Source organism: Ochotona curzoniae, unplaced genomic scaffold, assembly GCF_017591425.1.
Source record: "Ochotona curzoniae isolate NIBS_2020 unplaced genomic scaffold, NIBS_Ocur_1.0 scaffold_3223, whole genome shotgun sequence".
NCBI lineage: Eukaryota > Metazoa > Chordata > Mammalia > Lagomorpha > Ochotonidae > Ochotona > Ochotona curzoniae.
Genome location: NW_024467108.1, coordinates 773,590 through 794,544, shown reverse-complemented (window position 1 = coordinate 794,544; position 20,955 = coordinate 773,590). Strand labels below are relative to the sequence as shown.

General features: G+C 39.4%; 2 protein-coding genes across 13 annotated transcripts in view; one reads left to right on the top strand and one right to left on the bottom strand.

The window, feature by feature from the left end:
• The window catches only part of LOC121145374 (olfactory receptor 51I2-like), a 98,327-nt gene that overhangs the window by 74,584 nt on the left and 2,788 nt on the right, over nucleotides 1-20,955 (bottom strand). For 2 of the 12 annotated variants that reach the window (XM_040964172.1, XM_040964171.1), the window contains one exon: nucleotides 18,376-20,071. The exons of the other annotated variants lie outside the window; for them this stretch is intronic. In XM_040964172.1, the coding sequence (XP_040820106.1) occupies nucleotides 18,984-19,928 (945 nt within the window). In that variant the 5' untranslated portion in view covers nucleotides 19,929-20,071 and the 3' untranslated portion in view covers nucleotides 18,376-18,983. Of the gene's footprint in view, nucleotides 1-18,375; nucleotides 20,072-20,955 lie in introns of those variants that run through there. 12 annotated transcript variants of the gene reach the window in all.
• On the top strand, nucleotides 8,265-9,203 carry LOC121145376 (olfactory receptor 51I2). Its single transcript, XM_040964175.1, has one exon. The coding sequence runs from the start codon at nucleotides 8,265-8,267 to the stop codon at nucleotides 9,201-9,203; it is 939 nt and encodes a 312-aa protein (XP_040820109.1).

Genomic DNA, 20,955 nt, shown 5'->3' with positions numbered 1-20,955 from the left:
ATCTACAATATTCCAGGGCTAATTGAGGTAGTCTACAAAGGCAGTATCCCATCTATGCTGCACAATCCCCTCAGTTAGAAACAAGTCTTGAAAATTTCTCTCCCAAGGAGAATAATGTCCAACCTCTACCCAACAACCAATTTTACTGTTTATTTATTTTGTCCATGGATCCATTCACTGAAAAGTACCAGAAAATATTATGTTTTATCCTTTTACATTAAAGTTACATCGCAGTCATAGATACTCCCTCACACACAATAGCCATTGCTACAACTCACATCCTTGTTTATACAAATACTACAGAATTCGGGAATATTCCTAGCTATTTATTTGCAACCACATGATGTCTCAAATCATACAACCTTCAGAAAACAATTTACTAACACATATATGCACAAGGAATCACAAATGCATCATCATTATCAAAATCGCAGTAATAACTCCACCAATTGTATTTCCATGATTTGCTGAAAACTCAGTTAAATTTGAAGACCATAATGCTGAATGAACAGTTCATTTGGTTTCGTGATTTTTGTCCTGTTGCACAATTAAGAGTTCAATATAGGATTCAATAATTCAAACTGAGAATTTTTTTTAAAGAAATAGAAAACAATTTCAGGGGAAACTCTAGAGCTAATGTATTAGATCCTTAGCCAAATAACATACAGTTTGGTATTAGGGTTTGAGTCAGATAATTTGGAAGCAGAATCTATGCTCCTGGCTTTGGGAAGGGACAGATACAGCTTGCATTTGGAGAGGAAATTTAACAATCAGAATTTGCCTGGCATCTGAAAACCCTGGGCAACTGATGCTAGAGTTGGAGAAAGCACATTTAGAAGTCTAAAAGAAGGGGCACTCACTGGGATGGGATACGCTGCTTCTCCCAGCAGCTGGCCGTGCTTCAGCCAGCAAAGTGGCATCGGTCCATCATTCTAGGATTCAAATTTATGAATATCTCATGATCCCAGGGCTCATTTGCATCTGGTAGGAGGGGGGGCGTGGGTGTTAGTTGAGATCGAGGTATCAGTAAACAGTGAGCTGAGTCATTGGACAATTGCTCCTAAGAGAATTTTCTTGGCCCCATCACCCCTGGTGTCATCATCCTACACACTAGTATGGCAATTACACCTTGATTTGAGAATGCAAACACATACACACAGTACACACGCAGACATAGACACCTTGAGATCCCCACAGATACACCTCTGCGTAGATACACATGCAGCTTTATTTTTTTAAACAATCACATTTCATTTTTCAATCAACACAAATAGGGATATGATCATGCAATTCCTCAATGTTCTAGTCACTCATTATGCACTTATAAATTCAGTGTCAGATACAATATCACTTTAAAGTTCTTTTCTTCTCTGTGTTTGAATATTTTGTAATATTAGGAAAATTGTTTAAAATAAGAAAAAGATGAGAATAAAAGCTATTCTTTCCCATTTACACATTAATTATAGCAATGAAAATCCAATCTAATGCAAGAGATCCAAAGTTTCAATTTACACAAAACTTGTGAATATGTTATATGATCTGTGTTATGCCATGGAATAAATTTACTGAATTTGGTATAACTGATGTCTTTTCACTTGATTGAAAGCAGCAGTCAATTTTCTCATTTATAACACGGTTTGTCCAAGATTAAATAACCACTTTCAACAAATCACCACTCTTTGTCATAATACGTCCCATTTGAGACATCTATTTCTTTCCTTATAAAGCTTTCTCCCAAGGTCACAGAACCAACTCAACTCAGCTATAATTGATAGCAATCATTACTTTCACAAAAAATAACAGAATGAAAGAGAGTCAGTTCTGTTTGAGTTGGTTAGATTTTAGAGGGAGTAGGATTAGATCATAAGCCCATCTAAACGTATTTCCTGATGAATTCTGGCTATCAGTTTATACAACAGAATTTCCATTCCTGAGAAGCTTATAGGTTCAGTTATGCCTGACTCATAGATGACAGTGAGCTGACACTTCGCACCTGAATGGGATTGTAGATGAAAGGCCAAGGGAGATCATCATTTTACAATGCTAGTAACAATATAAAAGTTAGGTGAATGAATTGGGCATTATTCAACGGGGGTTTTCCCTGTGTACCTTCAAATTCACTTGCTGCTCTTAGGATTTCCCCTGTATCACAGGTCTCATGGTTACTTGAAGACCCTTGCAAACTCGCAGGTCATCTGACTTTCAGATGGATTCAGCTGTCTGGAAGCATTTACAGTTAAAGTTGTGGCTCTAACTCCAATTCCCTGTCACAGCTAGAGTATCTGTTTTGGGGTGCACTTATCCCTGATTTCAGCGCCTAGCTGCCAGTGTCACCTTGCTAGTAGCTCTGGCAAGGCTATCCCTGGGTGGTTGGAACACCCACTGTTGCAAACATCTAACCTGAATTACCTCTGAAATTTATGTAAACACTCTCTATTATTAAATGAATTTTGTTTTATTGTCATTTATATACTGGTCCTCATTCTCAATTCCACTTTCTGATCCTACTTTCCTTTCTCCAGTGCAGACCACCTTTCTTTAGCCAACCAGTTCCCAAGATCTAAAATCAGAGAGCCCTAGAGGGCTGAGCTAAAGGACAGGAATTCCAACTCCCTTTTCTATTACCTTAGCAAGATTGTCTTCACTCGCACACCAGGGGTTTACTTCAGTGACACTAGTTCATTTTATTTTGCAGCTTCCAGCACTCCCTGAATAAATATTTCATTAACTTCCTAAAATAGCTCCAAGCAAACCAGAAAAGTCTCCCTCCAAACTCCTGTCTCAGGGAAGTAAATATAAACCATGGAGGAGTGCCCCTCTGAGCGCTTCAGATGCCGAAGCATCTAAGCAGTGCACACTCCGTCTAGCTTTATAGCATTCCTCTCCCAAGCTTGTAGGCATTAGTGATTCCAAATTCCTCTCTTGGTTTCTCCAGCTTTCCAGCTAGAAGCTACTTCTAGTTGCTATATCTAATGACACATTTATATTCTGATTTTGTATTCTTTGCTCTCAAATAGTGACTAAACAACTTCTTATGCTAAAGGAGTTGCTGTGGCTTTTACCTTCTGACTGGCCTATAACTGAATCCTAGGTTTGCTTTTTAGGTTATGTTGTGACAGATAACGTGTGAATTCTACAGAGTCACAAAGCAAGATACATTTGCATGTTGGAATTAAAAAGCAAACCCTAAAATTGATTTTTTTAAAAAGTGCCTTCTGTCACGGCAGGAAGATAGATCAAGAGATTATTGGTGCTCTTTGGGAGAGCATGTGTTGTGATCAAGGAAGCCTGCACATTTCCTGGATCAACTACATGCTAAAGACACCTGGCCAGATGTTGTCTCAGATGCTCATATTGAAGATATTCTACTGGGGCAGCTGGGTTGCAAATATTAAAAAGCAAGCAGAGTAAACATATATGAACTTGGATGAAACAAAAAAAACAATTAAAAGATGAGATTTACTTAAATAATTTCTGAAAGTGTTAAATGTCAGAAGAACCAGCTTTAAATTTTAATAAGCTCAAAGAACATGAGAGCAGCTAAATGTAGTTGAATGAATTATGATTTTTTTTTAATTTTCTCATCCCTTTCTTCCCAAAGCTATGATTAGAAAGAGTGAGGGATGGAAGAAAAGGAAAGCTTTTGATTTTGAAGACTGAGCGCTTTAATGTTGCATGATATTAATATTCTAATTGTTTACCACAGTATATTTTATTATGTGAATGTAACCAGAAATTAAATGAACTGAGTTTAATTTGGTAATAAAGAACTTCTCCCAATACACTTAAGGAAATAAGATAACGTTTTAAAAATATTTATTTTCTGATGGCACCTTATTTTGACTTACACATTACACTGGTGTCACTTGAAAGGTAAGGGGCTGTGTCCTATAGCACCTGCCCACCTATCACCACAGTGTCCTGTGTGGTATGGGTAATTGATCTAGCCGACTGCTGGAGCAGTTGAAAGTGCACGTGTCTTTTTTTCTCAGTCTTCATTAAGGAGTTTGAGAGATTAAATCCTCCCTAAAGAATTTTCAGGCACAATATCAGCACCACTCCTCTCTCCCCTGGGCTCAGAATGAGACATAAAAGAGTCAGGCAGGAATTGACGTCAGCAGTTCGGAGAGGACAGCCTGTTCTGCCGGGTGTCTCATCACTCTGTCCTGTGGTGAGTTTTGGTGCTCTGGAGGGGTGAACCAGGTGATCCTCCTAAAGGGTTAGGCCTGCAAGGATCTGCACGAGATGAAGAGGGACAAGCTGGATGGGAATTTCTGAGAAGAGCATCTTAGCAGAAGGAGAGGAGCAGGCAGAAAGTTCCAGATTTGGTTTCTCATTCTGTTGCTGCCATCTAATGATAGCAAGGCTCTGGGTCGCTCACTGCACCTCTCTAGATTACTGTCTTGTCATATTCTATTTTTGTGGGGCATCAAACTTTAAAAGATGCAATTTCTGGAAATCATTGACATTGCTGCAAATTCTGGGAAAGAAGCAGAACTCAGAACACAGAAATTGAAGCCTGAAATGGTCACAACCTATTATTATTGAATGACCCAAACTAACAGCAGAAACATACATACAGTCTCATTTAGTGTTCCTTTTTTTTTTAATCTCATTTTATTTATTTATTTTTTTATTACATTGCATTATGTGACACAGTTTTTTAGGCACTGGGATTCCCCCTACCGCTCCACCTTGCTACATTGCCACAGTTCAAGTTCAGTTGAGGTTCTTTCATTGCAAGCATATACCAAGCATAGAGTCCAGCATCTTATTGTCCAGATAAGTTCAACAGCTTCTTGTGGAGACCATCTCTGGTTTGAAGGTAGAGCCAGCAGAGTGTCATCCTGACCAATCAAAAGCCCCAACATAACATCCGCAACAATCCACAGCGTCATGGAATTAGTGGACATAGTATTGAGTAACTAATATGTTAAAAAAAATTACATTTTACAGGTAGTATTTTTCATACTGACATCATTTCATGTTAAATTAAGGCAAACATGTGGTATCTAGCCTTTTGGGATTGGCTCATTTCCCTTAGCATTATGGTTTCCAGTTGGGCCCATTTAGCCGCAAAGACCTGCATTTTATTTTTTTTAATAGCTGAGTAGTATTCCACGGAGTAGATGAACCATATCTTTCTTATCCAGTCTTCTGCTGATGGGCATTTCAGTATTCTGAGATGTCAAAGCAGTTAAAAAGAATAGCAATAACGAGCTAATCATAAACTTCATATGAACTATCAGTGGCTACCTATTTCTGGTATTTTGCTAGGCAGGAGAACAAAAGATTTGCAGAAATGGGCTAGTGATCAGCTTTATGTGAATTATGAACAGGTAGCTATTTCTAGTCTTTTGCTATCCAGGAAATAGATTCAAAGCTATTGTGCTTAAACACGCCTCTTTTTACCCCTCCAACCTTGTCTGGTCCTCATTCTACCTCCTTTCAGGGTCCTAGTAGCATTCGCAGCAGATAAAAGCTCACCAGAGCTCTTAAAGGCTCTTAGAGAATGTCTTTTCAAAAGCTGTAAAGAAGATAAGGGTCTAAAAACGCAAATGTATTTTGCCAGATCCTATAGCCAGAAAGTACCTGAGCTAATTTAAATCTCAGGAGATCTGACACAGCCAACATCATTCCCCTACACTGCCCTGGTTGCTGTATGTTCCCAATAATTTGAAGTGTCTCTATCCCATGAGCAGAATAAATTAAAATCAGTTGGGAGACAGGTAACTTTGGTTCCATTTTTTTGCTATTTATCTGTTCAAAGATACGTGAGAAATCAGACAGAAATTACATAAGGCACGTTTCTATTTTCCCTTTTGCCTCCCCTTTGAATATCCTGATGACGCCTCAGAGACATGGGTGAGTGAATAGAATCTTGCAGAACTTTGTTTAATTTACTATGCACTAATTGGCAAGATAATCTCACTTGGCCTGCTTCCACATCTCTCAAGGATTACATGAGAAAACAGTATAAAGTTCTTTGCAGAATAACTGGTGTACAGCATGTGTTAAATAAGAATTCATTTTTTCTCTCTGTAATCCTTTATTTACAGCTATCTAGACAACCTACAACATCAAAAGCCCCAGTTCATCAAAAAAATGTAATCCTAAGATCCTCAGGCATTCTTCCCACAAATTTTGAAACTTAGCTTCCTGGGTCTATAATGACTTTGGCTGTGGCATGCACAGGATCCTGCTTTTGCCTATTTTTCTCTTCCCTTTCTTTTTCCTTTTTGTTAGCTCAGTTCTCTTCTGTATTTTCTGAATCTCTGCTATGAGGCTCAACATGAAACGTGGGGATGAAAGCATGAGGTACAAGGGACAAACAAGGTGGCTCAGTGCTGATTCCCAAGGAGCCGTGGTTCTAGAAATGTCACAAGCAGGCACGGGCTAAGGTTTAAGACCAGACAGATGTGATCAATGTCACAGAGCAGGGCTTGCTCACTTGCTAGGAATCACAGTACAGGCGATTTTAGTACTCCCTGGGAAAATCCAGGCATGCTTCCCAAGGAGGCAACGTTGCACTGCAAACCAATTCAGTGACTCTCTAACTTTCAGATACTTAGAACTTGTTTCCACTTTGTCCATCATTTCCATCAAAAAAGAAATTGGTAGAGTTTGTTAGATGTTGAAAATGAATGAGGAGGGAAAACCAGTAATAAGTATATCTGGAGTTCTCCTAAAGGAGTTTGGTACCTGGTAAACCTGAAACATGCCTGCCAACTGGAAAGGTTTCTGGCTTTCTCTATCCTCAGCCATCATGAGGGAATGAACATGAGCACATTTACAGAACAGCTGAATGATAAGAAAAAAAAGTGTATATTCACATAACTTCTCTTACAGAGAAATGACTGTGGAAGTTAATAATATGTGTGCAGTGCCAATATGAAAAAAGAAACTGAGTAAACACAAAACATGACAATCTACAAGCACGTGAGTAGACATGCTATAAACAAATCCTTGTATACCTAAATGCCTGTGCATTTTGAAATACTGTCAGTATGTTCATAAGGCTGAGAGTACAAGCAGGAAAGAAGTACACTTCAGGAGTGTATGTATCAGGACTGGCACTATGGCTCAGTGACTAAATCCTCACCTGACACAGGCCAGGATGCCACATGGGTGCCAGTTCACATCCCGGCTGCTCCACTTCCCATCTAGCTCCCTGCTTGTGCCTCCACAAGCAGTGAGGGTGGCCCTGGCCTTGGGATCCTGCACCCATGTGGGAGACCTGGAGGAGGCTCCTGGCTCCTGACTTTGGATTGGCTCAGCTCCTATCAAGGTAGCCACTTGGGAGTCAACCAGCAGATGAAAGATCTTTCTTTCTGTCTATCCTTCTCTCCATAAATCTGCCTTCCCAATAAAAATAAATAAATCTTTAAAATTTTTTAAAAAGCATATGTATCAAAAAGGAGAATATTATGTTTGTATAATCAGGGTAAGATTGTGAGAAAGAGAGATGATATGTGAGTGAGAGCTTGGTCAGAGTGTGCATGGGATTTACCAGAATATTGTAAAGGTAGGTACTTGAATGAGTCTTTCTAAAGAACGAGTTTTTTGAGAACACCTACAACTCCATAAGTCTGCGAAAGTCGGGAGCAACACCCTCCCATGGACTGACAGTGGATCTAAAACGTTTACAAATGAGCTCATAGCTTTTCTGAAAGTATTAACAGATTTGCAACTTTCTACAAATGTGTGACTTTTTTTTGTTTTTATCTGGTTTTTTTTCCTTTGAAGCAACTCTGCAAATGAAAATCCCTGAGTCTACCTTCCACATACTACTACTCCTGGCCTTTCCATGCAAGAACACATCATATCTCAAGCCAGCTCTGGGAAATTCTCTCATTAGTTAATGACTCAACAGTGTTAAACATATGAAATATTTGGAAACTTCCAGAAACTTAGTGACTCAAACTCTGTATTTCCTTCTCTGATAACCACTTATTAATTGACTTAACACATTTCCACTAAATGATGCTTTTAAAATCCATAAAAGTTAATGGAAAACGTGGTTAAAACATTTTCTTTGTAATTAATTGATATCTTAATGAACTTGTCAATGTGTTTCTCCTTGCACAGAATAAAGGGAAATATTAGCCTGTCCTGTAGCCTGACATGAATGCATCAGTTCCAATTGTATAGATATTATCACTCATAGTTCTTTATTCATATTTATTTCATCATAATTCCTAGTTCTTTATCCTCTAGTAAGTGCCACTCTTAGCATTCTCTGAGTCGGAAGATCTGACCTTGTTATGGGGTTGTTTAATGTCACTCATCCTGCTTCCTTCCTCTTAACTGGTATCCCTGGTCTGGAGCGTTCTCACCCCTGGTTGGCAGGACCTCTCTGTCTGATGTATGTCATGGCCCTTGGAGGAAACACGGTAATCTTGCAAGCTGTGCGCCTTGAGCCCAGTCTCCATGCACCTATGTACTATTTCCTGTCTATGTTGTCCTTCAGTGATGTGTTCATGTCTATGGCTACACTGCCGACTGTACTCAGAACCTTCTGCCTTAATGCCCGCAACATTTCATTTGATGCCTGCCTGATCCAGATGTTTCTCATTCACTCCTTCTCCATGATGGAGTCGGGAATTCTATTGGCCATGAGTTTTGATCGCTATGTGGCTATTTGCAATCCATTGCGCTATGCTACTGTGCTCACCAACGACGTAATTGCTGGGATGGGTTTAGCTGTGACAGCTAGAAGCTTCATTACCCTCTTTCCCCTTCCATTCCTGATCAAGAGATTGCCTATCTGCAGATCCAATGTCCTTTCCCACTCCTACTGTCTGCACCCAGACATGATGAAGCTCGCCTGTGCTGATATTACCATCAACAGCATCTACGGACTCTTCGTACTTGTGTCCACCTTTGGCATGGATCTCCTTTTCATCTTCCTCTCCTATGTGTTCATTCTTCATTCTGTGATGACCATTGCTTCCCGTGAGGAACGCCTCAAAGCTCTCAACACATGTGTGTCACACATCTTGGCGGTACTGGCATTTTATGTGCCAATGATTGGGGTCTCCACAGTGCACCGTTTTGGGAAGAATGCTCCACGCTACTTGCACGTCCTCATGTCCAATGTGTACCTCTTCGTTCCCCCTGTACTCAATCCTCTCATTTACAGCGCCAAGACGAAGGAGATCCGCCGCGCGGTGGTCCGCATGTTTCAACGTATCAAAATGTGACTTTCCTAGACTCTCAAAAACAGAGCTATCATTATCACCATTATCATCACTTTCATCATCATAATCATTATTATCACCACTGGGTATAAAATAGAAGTGTACACTAGGGGAAGAATTATAAGGCTAGGAATTAAGTTGTGAAACTCATAACAAAAGACAAGAAGATCCAAATGAATGGTACACTTAGTAAATACAAATAAAAGTCAAAGATAGGGCCCGGCGCGGTGGCGCAAGTGGTTAAGGTCCTCGCCTTGCACGCCCGGGATCCCATATGGGCGCCGGTTCTAATCCCGGCAGCCCCGCTTCCCATCCAGCTCCCTGCCTGTGGCCCGGGAAAGCAGTCGAGGACGGCCCAAAGCTTTGGGACCCTGCACCCGCATACGAGACCCAGAAGAGGCTCCTGGCTTCGGATCGGCATAGCATCGGCCGTTGCGCTCACTTGGGGAGTGAATCATCGGTGGAAGATCTTCCTCTCTCTCTCCTCTCTGTATATCTGCCATTCCAATAAAAATAGTAAAAATAAATCTTTAAAAAAAAAAAAAGATAAATGCCCAAGCCATTGTATGACTGCACCACCTGTAGAGGCTGATTAATCTGAGCTAAGAATCATTTGCTTCAACAATGAATTTTACTAATATAATTATCTGTGCATTAAATCCTTAAATGTTTCACTTAACAGTCATTAAAATCTTATAAGGCACAAAAATTGAGTTAATTATTCTGGCTACCAAAGATAATATGTGTTCCCTACAATATTCAATATCAGCTTCTTTGTAGTATTGGTGTGCCCTTCAACTATTAGAAATACTGTATCTTTGTCTAATGGGTTTAACTATTAACATGACTATTTCTGTGCTTGCTTTTCATAACGCTATTATTTCAAATACTCATCTACTGCTCCTACTTCTCAAAATAAATTGCAATGTGTTATCAAAACTCAAATCAATATATATGAACAAATATGGCTGAGAAAAATTGACAGATGCTAACATTTAGAAATATCCCCAGACTCCTCTTCACCTTTTATCTGTCTGACACTCAACATTTCAAACCACCTCACAAGGAAAACACTGCTCAGTATTTGCAACACCTGAAATAGCTGAGCCATAACATTTTGTCAAGAAAACATAATGCTAGGGGCATTACTTCTCTTTCTGCTCCCTTGGTAGAAACTAAGTTTTCTTTCAGCCATTGTGATCATTTGGGGGATGAATCAGTGGGTGGAAGATCTGTGTGTGTGTAAAAACGCCTTTCAATTAAAAATAAAATAAATATTTAAACTATAAGTTTTCTTCCACACAATGACATGTTAAGAGACATCAGAAAAGGCTCCTAGTTCCAAAACGTCCTTGAAAACCCAGAAAAAAAAATACTCTTTCAATCTTCTGTTAAACTGATTTACTCTTACATATTCTTTCCTTGATATCAGAGTGACAGAAAGAAATAATAAATTAGTTGGCTTAATTTTGATAATCTTAATTTAAGTTTAGGCTTACTTCTAGAAGAAAAGATTCAAGGGGCCTTCATGGTGGCTTCTCTAGCTAATTCTCTGCTTGTGGGCACCAGGATTCTTTATGGGCACTGGTTCTAATCCTGGCTGCTGCAATTCTGATCCAGCTCCCTACTGGTAGCCTGGAAAAACAAACAAACAAACAAAAAAGATGACCCAAGGTGTCAGGCCCCTTCGCCTAAGTCAGAAATCTGAAGGAAGTTCCTGGCTCCTAACTTCAGACTGGCCTAGCTCTAGCCATTGCGACCATTTGAGAAGTGAACCAGAAGATGAGAAATCTGTGTGTGTGTGTGTGTGTCCTCCTCTCTCTGTAACTCTCATTTACAAGCAAATAAATAGATCTTTAAAAAAAGAAGAAAATATTCAAGAGGTAGCCAATGAAGTCTAATCTAATGTAATCTAATTTACCAGGACAAAAAAAAATGCCCTGGAACATCAAAAGGAATAAAATGCAAATTACCTAGAGTTTTTCTATAGATAAAAGCTGTATTTTTGAAATACATGAAATGTCACCTATGGAGGGAGCTATTTCAGAGTGGACATAATGCAAATGTTACAAGACAAATTTCCAAAACTACTCGTGAGTACAAAACAGACTCAATAGGTGCCTGGCCCACAGATATGTCTGGTTTTAGGGAAATGATTTAATAACATAACTCAACGTAACTTCACAAAGTAGCTAATTATCTTGTGATCTGCAGTGGAGTACAATATTCTGTCGATTAAATGCCATTTTTCTTCATATAAGAAGACAGTTTCTCAACAACAAAGAATAATTCAGAGTGGGCGTTTGACACAATGCCTTGTGTTTCTACTTGGGAAGCTACATCCCATACTGGAGTTGTATCCTAGCTATGGTGCTTCCAGTCCAGCTGCTGTGCTTTCCGTCCAGCTGCTTCCTGATGCACAGCTCTGGAAACAGCAGACTGTGGCTCAAGTGCTCGAGTCTCCATTATCATCATAAGAAGTCCAGCTGCAGTTCTGGCCTCCCGGTTTCAACTTGGCCCAGCCCTTGGTGTTGCACACATTTGCCAGAAAATGCCTCCCTAGTCTCTCTTGTCTGTCTCTTCCATGTCTCTGCCTCCCAAATAAAATGAACATGAAGGATTTCTGAATGGTTTTTAAAATGATGATTTTGACAGTATGTGATTTCAATTTCAAAGGAAGACACCCATGCAGACAAGACTTAAGAAAGCTAGGAACACTGAGCATTTGCCAGATCTTAGAAGAGGAGACATACTTTTGACAAAATAAGTCTGACCTTGAAACCCAAGGGCATAAGGAGAAAGGGCCAGGAGCAAGGAGACACCAGCTCCCTCTAAGTTTCAGGGTCCTTTCCATGTTACTTTCTCTTTCCTTTCTACTTCCCCGATTGGAAGAGCCCCTGCTTTTCGGAGGCTAAGGGAGAGAGTGTTGGACTTTTTCTCCTCTCCAGAAGAAGCCTTAGAGCACCACCTGCTGCTATGATCTTGGTGGACCTAAAGTAAGTTTTGGTTTCTGAGCTGGAACTGCATATTCGCCACCTTTTGATTGCTCTGCTTTTCTTTTCATCAATTTTTCCCTCCTGATATGGCAAAAACTCATGAATTTGGCCTAGAAAAAAAGAAGCAAAGAGAAACTCTCCTACTCATTTTTGAGAAACTTCTTAGGATTTGTTTGAAACCTGGGCAAAGTCATCCATCATTTATAGAAAATATAAAAATAATACAGAGCATCATTCTATGTTGTCTTTTCATGCATGAGTGCATTTTGTATCCTCCGGGGTCAGAGCTGGGTAGGCTAGTAGGGAGAGAGAGGAGGAACAAGGAAAGACAGTATTGATAGGGGAACATTCTCTACCTCTGTGACCCATGGATAAGGACCAGGATCCCTGCAATCTAATAGAGAATGAAAAAAATACAATTCATATTACTTGGACTTCAGTGAAACTAATTTCTTTGTGAACCCAGGGAATGGTACTCGGAAAAAAATCCTTGACAGAAAAGGTCAATGTTCACGTATCTGTGCAGGGTTAAGTATCAGCTTTCTTTTCTAAACACCTAAAGTGATCTCGATACGCAATAGCTCTGTTTAGGACAAGATTTGTTTGGTTTTTAATTATTTCTGTAAAGTGATTGAATTCCATGTATTTTGTATTTAGATTTTTTTGTATGTAGATGTTTTGTATGATTTTTTTGTAATTTTTTGTATGATTTTGTGTTTTCTGTATGATTTTTTGTATGTAGATTTTTTTGTTTTTTCATATGATTTTTGTATGAATTTTTATGTAGATTTTTCTATTTAGGTTTAGGACCATAGTGATGGTTATCATTCTACCCCACTTCCTATCAATGCTCTCACTCTCCTTCCTCATTTTTTTGTTTCATTTATACAATGTTTTATTTTAAAAGCTTATCTCTTTGCTAAGTAAAAAGAATCCAACAGAGAATAAGTACATTGTTTTGCTCTTGAATGTACACTTCAGTTGAGTGCAGAGTTTTTCACACAACGTTTTATATGATAAATGAAGAACGGGCACAGGGAGTTTATCTCAAGCTCCATGCTGCAAGGGCAGTTCCTCAGGAGGAGACTGTTCAGTTATCCAGCGGACGCGTTTTCTAACTGTGCTCTAGACCATCCTTGCTTTCTTGCAGGGTCAGATAAAAAGAGATCTGTTGCTGCGTGAACATTTCAGCACAGATAACTAATAGACCCCAACCACTGAGTACAGCATTGGCTTCTAAATTCAGGCGGTTCTCTTAGAAAGAACAAGCAGTTTACAAGGTGAGCCGTCACTCAGTGAGTTACCACCTTCCTAACTTGAAACAACTGGTCAGGAGTCTGCCAAGGGATTGTCCACTGCACATTTAGAGGGAAGCTGTTATGTATGGTGATATGAATATCAGAAACTAACATTTGATTTGATTTCATATTTTTTATTAAAATATTTTATTTATCAATCAAATATTTATTTAAAACCAAAGATAATGTGCCATCCTAGTTCAAAACAAAGTTATCTGTCCATATGAAAATTTTACTATACTAAAAGAGACATCAAATTAATTTCCAACGTAACAACAGTAAAATATGTAGAGTTAATCTATTCAAATGCTTATTAAGTACATAATTGAAAGCCCACCTGACAACAAAAATGGCAATGATCTCTATCCTTAGGAATTCTAATTTCTGCAAGGGGTCGTAGGCAATAGGTAAATCACACAGTATGTTAGAAATAGTTACAAATATAATCTGACTCCAAAACAAAATGTCCAAAATATATTTTCTTTCCTTCTAAAATCTATGATGATTCTAAATATTCTGAAAGTAAAAACTGCTTATTTTTTGGATAAACTTTCTTTGAAAAAATCTTTCACACAAAATGTCTTCTTACAGCAGGAATTATGTTTATTCTACTGATGATCCATTTATTCCCCAAAATAGTATGAGATGCCTTTTGGTTGTAGAAGTATGGAATTACAGCAGCCAATGGTAGGAACACAGTCCTGGCCCTTTATATTTGCCCAAGAATTGAATGATGAAGAGGAAAATCTGGAAAAGTGTGTATCATCTGCAGAGTCCATTTACCTTAAGGTTAATAAGTTAATAGCCACTTTTTAAAGACTTTTTAAAAAACGTTTGCTTAGTCAACCACAGGTTTCTGAAGTTCAAACCGTTGTATATAATGGGAAGGATGAAGGAAAGGTTGCTAAATTTGCTGCCATTGATGCTTTTCATGTTCACTAGGACAAATGTACTAACTGAGCCAGGGGGATGATGTCAGGGGAAATGTTTCTCCATTCCCCCTAGCTCTCCTCCTAGAGCAGTCTGGGTGAAGGAACTGCATTTTTGACAAGAATTTTTAACTCCACGGTGTCCTTTCAACCCTGTTTATGGACCATCCTTAATGTTCCAATGTCCAAATCATGAAAACCACTATAAGGAAGAAAATGCACCGTATCCAATATCTTAATAATAGGACATAAAGTACTCCACAGGCTTCTGTGGCAGAATCTGTTTGTTTTTGCCAAACCAGAAATTCTTCCCCTTTCTGGTGCTAGCACCCACTTTTCCTTTGGCAAGGCACCCCTCTGCATCCCACATGCTGGGACTGCCAATCAAGTGATCCAACTCCTTTGGACAAGTTGTTTGCCTGGGAACTTAAACAGGCAGGGCTGATTCCCTTGAAACTTGAATCTTGAACAGGGTGACTCAAGGTCACAAAACATTTATAGTCAAGGCTTTCTGATGGCAGAATCTGAAGAAAGTGTCTATTAGTTACTGCTCATCTTCATACCTAACTAGATAACTTGAAGGTATCTTGAAGCCTAACTAGGCTACCCTTTGCATTCTTCCAGTAAAGTTGATTTCATATTTTTTTCGTAAACTGGGGGTGTGGGTTTTTATTCAAATATGTAGCATAGTTTCGTGGAATTTTTTTTTGCTCTTCTTTAAGTATATGTACAAGATTTACTTACCAAATTTCTGTGAGACTATAAAGGGAATAAACTGTCCTTTGTAGAATTATTTAATTGGCTTGTCAGCTGACAACCTCTAAAGATTTGATATTGTCAATAAAATTTGCATACACCAGCAGCATTCTTTAAATGTAAACTACAAACCACAGCAAAACATGTCCCATAAACTTCTGAAAGCACGCTTCACATACCCAAAATACTGATACATTACAACTTCATTTAAAGACTAGATGACAAACAAATATGTCTGTTAATATAAATGCAAAGAGAGGATTTGGATATCAGATATCTTGATCTGACATCATTTATTCTCAGTTGCTCTGGAAATTCTCCCTAACATATTTCTCAGCTTTATTTTCCTTCTACCAGAGGCATTTTCCCATTGTGTTTTACTCAACCCCAAGTCTAAACCATTGTGATGCTTTGAGGAGTTGTGGAGGGAAGTGTGAACCTAGTTATTGTAGTGCTTCTTTCCTTGGTTTTTATTCTTATTCACTTATAGGTAGTTTAGCAACTCGCTCACTCGCAGTGTTGATGGAAACTTAAAATATGCCACACATGGTGCTAGATTTGAGGACTCAGTGGATGATGGGATCTAGTCTTTAAAGTTTTTGAGAGACACCCACCTGAGAAAATGTGGAAGGGATGTTTCAGATTCTCCTGGGATATGATCACTCTACCACACTACATGTACCTTGAAATAACCACTTACACAGCTTCACTATGCTTAGAGCACCTGCAGTGTGGTGGAAGAGTGGATAAATGGCAAATGTTAATGTGAGCCATATGAGTGCTAAGAGTGGGCAGGCTACATAGTTAAGGCAAAGAGCCCATAATTACAACATGGGGGAAATAAGCTTTCTGGGTGACAATTTCTATTTTGTGGTGAAAAGTGGACTCTAAAAAATTTTCCATCATGGTCAATTTTTTAGTCTTAATAGTCAAGTTCATTACTGCTCATTGATACTAATTATTCTGTAAATATTGAACACATTTGATCGTCAAGAAGCTTTGCTTTTTCCAGCCTCATTCCAATTGCTGACAGAATTGAACTCCTTGCAATTGGAGGAATGAGGCTCCCGTTTTCAGCTGGAGATCTTCCACAGCTGCTAGAACAGGCTTCAATCCTCATTATGTGGCTTCTGCATCTCTAAGTTACTAATGGCATGTCAAATCCCGCTCATTCTCATAATCTTTCTTACTGCTCTTTTAGGAACAATCAGAGAAAATACCCCTCTTGAAAAAGATCACAGTGCATTCTGTTACATTACCCATGTTAAAATCAACTGACTAGTAATCCAATTGCATCTGTAAAATCTCTTTTACCATGTAATATAGCAAACTCAACAGGAGTGATGTCAGGAATTGAGATCATGGGATTCATCTTTGAATTCTGTCTACACAACTAAACCATAGCCAGCTAGCAATTTCAGAAATAGGTATTTCTTCTTGCAGCACAGCTGCAAGTTGCCTATAGACAGAACTCTACTTTATACTTCACTAAAATTTTATGTGAGTTCTCAATTTGGTGGATGAAACTAAAGGTCACTTTTTTTAAAGATTTATTTTTATTGCAAAGTCAGATATACAGCAGAGAGAATGAGACACAGAGAGGAGGATCTTCTGTCCAATGATTCACTCTCCAAGTGACCACAATGGCCGGTGCTGCGCCAATCTGAAGCCAGGAGCCAGGAACCTCCTCCAGGTCTCCCATGCAGGTGCAGGGTCCCAAGGCTTTGGGCCATCCTTGACTGCTTACCCAGGCTACAAGCAGGGAGCTAGATGGAAAGCAGGGATGCTGGGATTAGAACTGGGGCCCATATGGGATTCTGGTGCTTTCAAGGCAAGAACTTTAGTTGCTAGGCCACCATAATTTTAAAAGCTTAAAATATGCTGAAATCTGTAAGCTGATCTCTAATACTCAGGTATTGCTACACCAGCATTTCAAGAAATTGAAAATATATGGCTAAAAAAATTAAAAGAAAAATAAGAAAAGGAGAAGGAGTATGAGGGAAGAAGAGTGAGAAGTATCATTATGCTCTCAAAAGTGGATTTATGAAACACAAAAAATGTGTTCTCTTTATATAGATTTTATTAAAAAAAAAAAAAAACAGAATGTCTCCCCCCTCACTAATGTGACTACAAGGGTCATTGGTTAACCTTTGTCCTTGATGGCTTTTTCATTCTTGCTTATGATTCCTCAGATTTCACTAATATTTCCTTTTTGTCCCTACATAAAAAATGCAGTTAAACTTTGGTTTTCCAGGATGATTAGGAGGAAGAGGACTCGCTAGGTTTTTCAGCTTTTTAGTTCTAAGACTCTCTGCAGTTTTGCAAAAGCTCAAAACAGCAACTTTCTGTGAGGCTCTGCTATGTGTCGGAGATAAGGGTGGTTTTCAGGTATGTTGCTCCGTCTCTCCCCGTCCTAGGCCTTACAGGCCTTGCTTATGTCTGGCACACCAACTCCAGAAATCATGTTAAGCTCTTGCACAGTTTCTGTGCATCTGCTTCCTCTCTGTGTCCTGGATTAGAACCTTCTGTCTCTCTTAGGTGATTTTTCACCCACTTCCTAGGGTATCCTTTGGAATAAGGCTACATATTTTAGGAAGATTTGCACATTACAGAACATTAACACATTTCTGATTTTTTCAGATGCTTAGGACTGCGAGCACAGTGTCTGATCCTCTCATCTTCACCAGGACTTGGAGAAGGTGAGGGTTACTTTCAGTTTCACCAATCTCAAAGCCATCTACCCAATTTCTACTCAGAATATGGATCTCCTAAAGGAGAGGAGTGTATTTCTAAGATATTTGAGAGGATATTTGTCACTTAGTGTGGTTGAAGCCCAATCACTGCCAGCACCCTGCCCAGTGAAAGGCTCTGTATCATCCTCCTGCTCCTATTAAGTGCCAACCTGCTAGTGTACACTCCAGTGTGCTTGCTTCAATTCCTTCCTCTTAGTGAGCGGTACTCTGAATTTCCTGCCATGCACCAGCCACACTTCCCTTGTGGCAGCCTGTGGTGAAGACTCGGGGCTGGGCTGCCGTCTCCAGAATGTTGAGCCCCTGTTCCAGCAGACCACGAAGCCAAGCCGCCCCTGCTCATCCAGCCATTGCCAAGATGAATTCATCTTGCACTCAGTGCTTGGCAGCTCCTGGGAAGGCACAACATTCTCCCTCTACTTATAGCTGACGAATAACCGCATATGACTTTCACAAAGCACTCTTCATTGTTATAAAATCCAAAATTTCACACGTTAAATGTTTTACATTTTATAATAAAACGTGACAGCAATGTATTTTCTATTGTATACAATATGGCAGTACTCTTATTTATTTCATAAATATAAACATTATCAAAATCACACTTGAGTTTTAAAGTCTGAAGATACAGTCTTATTTCATTAACAATTCTTGAGTTATGCCTATGATGTTAAATAACATAATCCTGAATTATAACATGATATGTATGTGCATATTGCACATTGAGGATTACTGGGAAGAATAGCTATTACAAGTTTACTAGGACATGATTTCACTATTTTACTGTAAGCCTTCAAAATCCTCTTCCTTGATGTCTATGAGAGAAATCATTTGTGGCAACCTTTTACTTGGATTATTATAAGAGGGCAGTCTGATGCTTTTCGTTATATTTTATAGTCAGACTTAGACTATATAACTGATGGCAGGAGCCCTAATTTTAGATCCATGTATAAAAGGTGATTGAAAGACTCCAAAGAGGTACTTTCTATACCCATACATTAATAATGACCCAAAACTCCTAAGACATATGGCTTTCCCAAAGCTTCCTTCAAGATCACAGTTTACATCCGAGCAACATCTTGTGTAACTTCCTGCGAATCTCCTTTGTCTTAATGGAATATATAATTGGGTTAAGCATTGGAGGCACAAAAAGATAGATCAGGGACATCAACTTGTGTATATATTCAGGAATATGATTCCCAAATCTGTGTACCATGGACACACTCACCATGGGCACGTAGAAAATAAGCACAGCACAGATATGTGACGCACATGTGTTGAGTGTCTTAAGCCTCCCTTCCTGGGAAGAGATAGCCAACACAGAGTGTAGAATTAACACGTAGGAGAGAAGGATAAGCACTGAATCCACACCAAATGCAGAGATGACAATGAACAAGCCATACATACTATTGATGGTAGTATCTCCACAGGGTAGGCGGATCAGGTCAGGATGCAAGCAGTAAGAATGTGTCAACACATTGGCCTTACAAAAAGACAACCTCCTCAGGAGGAAGGGAAGTGGGAAGACCATGCAGAAGCTGCGGATGATGATATATATGGCAATGTGGGCCACATGGGTGTCGGTGAGCACAGTTGAATAGCGCAAGGGATTACAGATGGCCACATAGCGGTCAAAACTCATGGCCAGCAGAATCCCAGACTCTGACCAGGAAAAAAAGTGAATGAAGAACATTTGGGACAGACAAGCCTCAAAAGTAGTTTCAGATACATGAAAACACATAGCAGCCAGCACAGTGGGCAATGTGGAAAAGGACACACCCAGGTCATTGATAGACAAAAGAGATAAAAAGTAGTACATTGGCTGGTGCAAGCTCTGCTCCTCCTTTACAATGAAGAGAATTAAGGTGTTCCCTACAATGGAGATAGCATAAAGCAGCAGGAGGAGGGCTGCCAGCCAGGGCTCCAGATCTTCCATCTCTGGGAAGCCTGTGAAGGTAAAGCTGGAGGTACTGGAGATGTTGGTCCCAAAGTCTTTCATGAGGACACTGAGTGGCACTCAGGGAAATACAACCAGAGTGAAGAATTGTGAAGAACAGAATTGTGAAGAACAGGAACTGTTGGTGTCTTAGGACAAGACTAACAGTGATGCTTAGATTCTAATACTGAGGATCACAGAAAGATCTGGAAGGAAGAGATTACATTTCAGGATTTCTGCAGTCTGCCAACATCGCCAGCCCTGTTAGGGACTCCAGCTCCTTCCCTGCATTAATTCCTCTTAAACATTCTTCCTGTGTAAATTCTTTAAATAGGTGTAAATTTTTCTCTAATGATTGAAAATGGTTTTCCCTCTCCCAGTTTTTACTTATCAGCTTCTTCAATAATCAGGTACAGTATGTCCTCCACAAAGTCTGAATATTTTCTATCTACAGATTTGTTCCTTCCTGCACAGTTGAGATTTCCCCTTGTGTCCCAGGTTGACCCTCCTCTCACTCACACTTAAGCGTCACTTCAGTTTTCATTCTTTCTGTTGGTGAGTCCCTGCATTATTCACAAAGCATCCAGAATCTCATTCTTCCATACTTGCTTGTTCCTGGTTCTCTCACATGATCAAATTGTTTTTCTCTCTTTAGGTCAAGGAGTCTATAATTTCTGTATGTTAAATTCCATTGAGAAATTTAAAAATAAAGGCCCTATTGTTAGGAAAAGCATGTTTCTTCTTAACAGTTAACACCTCAGTTAAGATTCTTGTATTCTACTTTGCAGTGCCTGGTTTTGACTTTTTTGGCTCTTGCTCCCAATTCCAGCCTCCTGCTAATGCAAACCATGGGAGGAAATATTATGACCCAATAATTAGGTTCCTGTAACCCACCTAGGAAACTTGGATTAAATTCCTGGCTCCTGGCTTCAACCTAGGCCTAATCTCAAGCATTTTTGCTGGGAACCAGTAGAAATCTCTTTTTCGCTGTCTCTTTCTCTTTCTCTCTCTTCCTCTCTTTCTCTCTTTCTCTATCTTTCCCTCTCTTTCTCTCATTCTCTTTCTCCCCCTCCCCACCTTCTCTGCCTCT

Bases quoted from the DNA above. Each gene is read 5' to 3' on its own strand.
- LOC121145376 (XM_040964175.1), top strand. From the start codon at position 8,265: ATGGGGTTGTTTAATGTCACTCATCCTGCTTCCTTCCTCTTAACTGGT.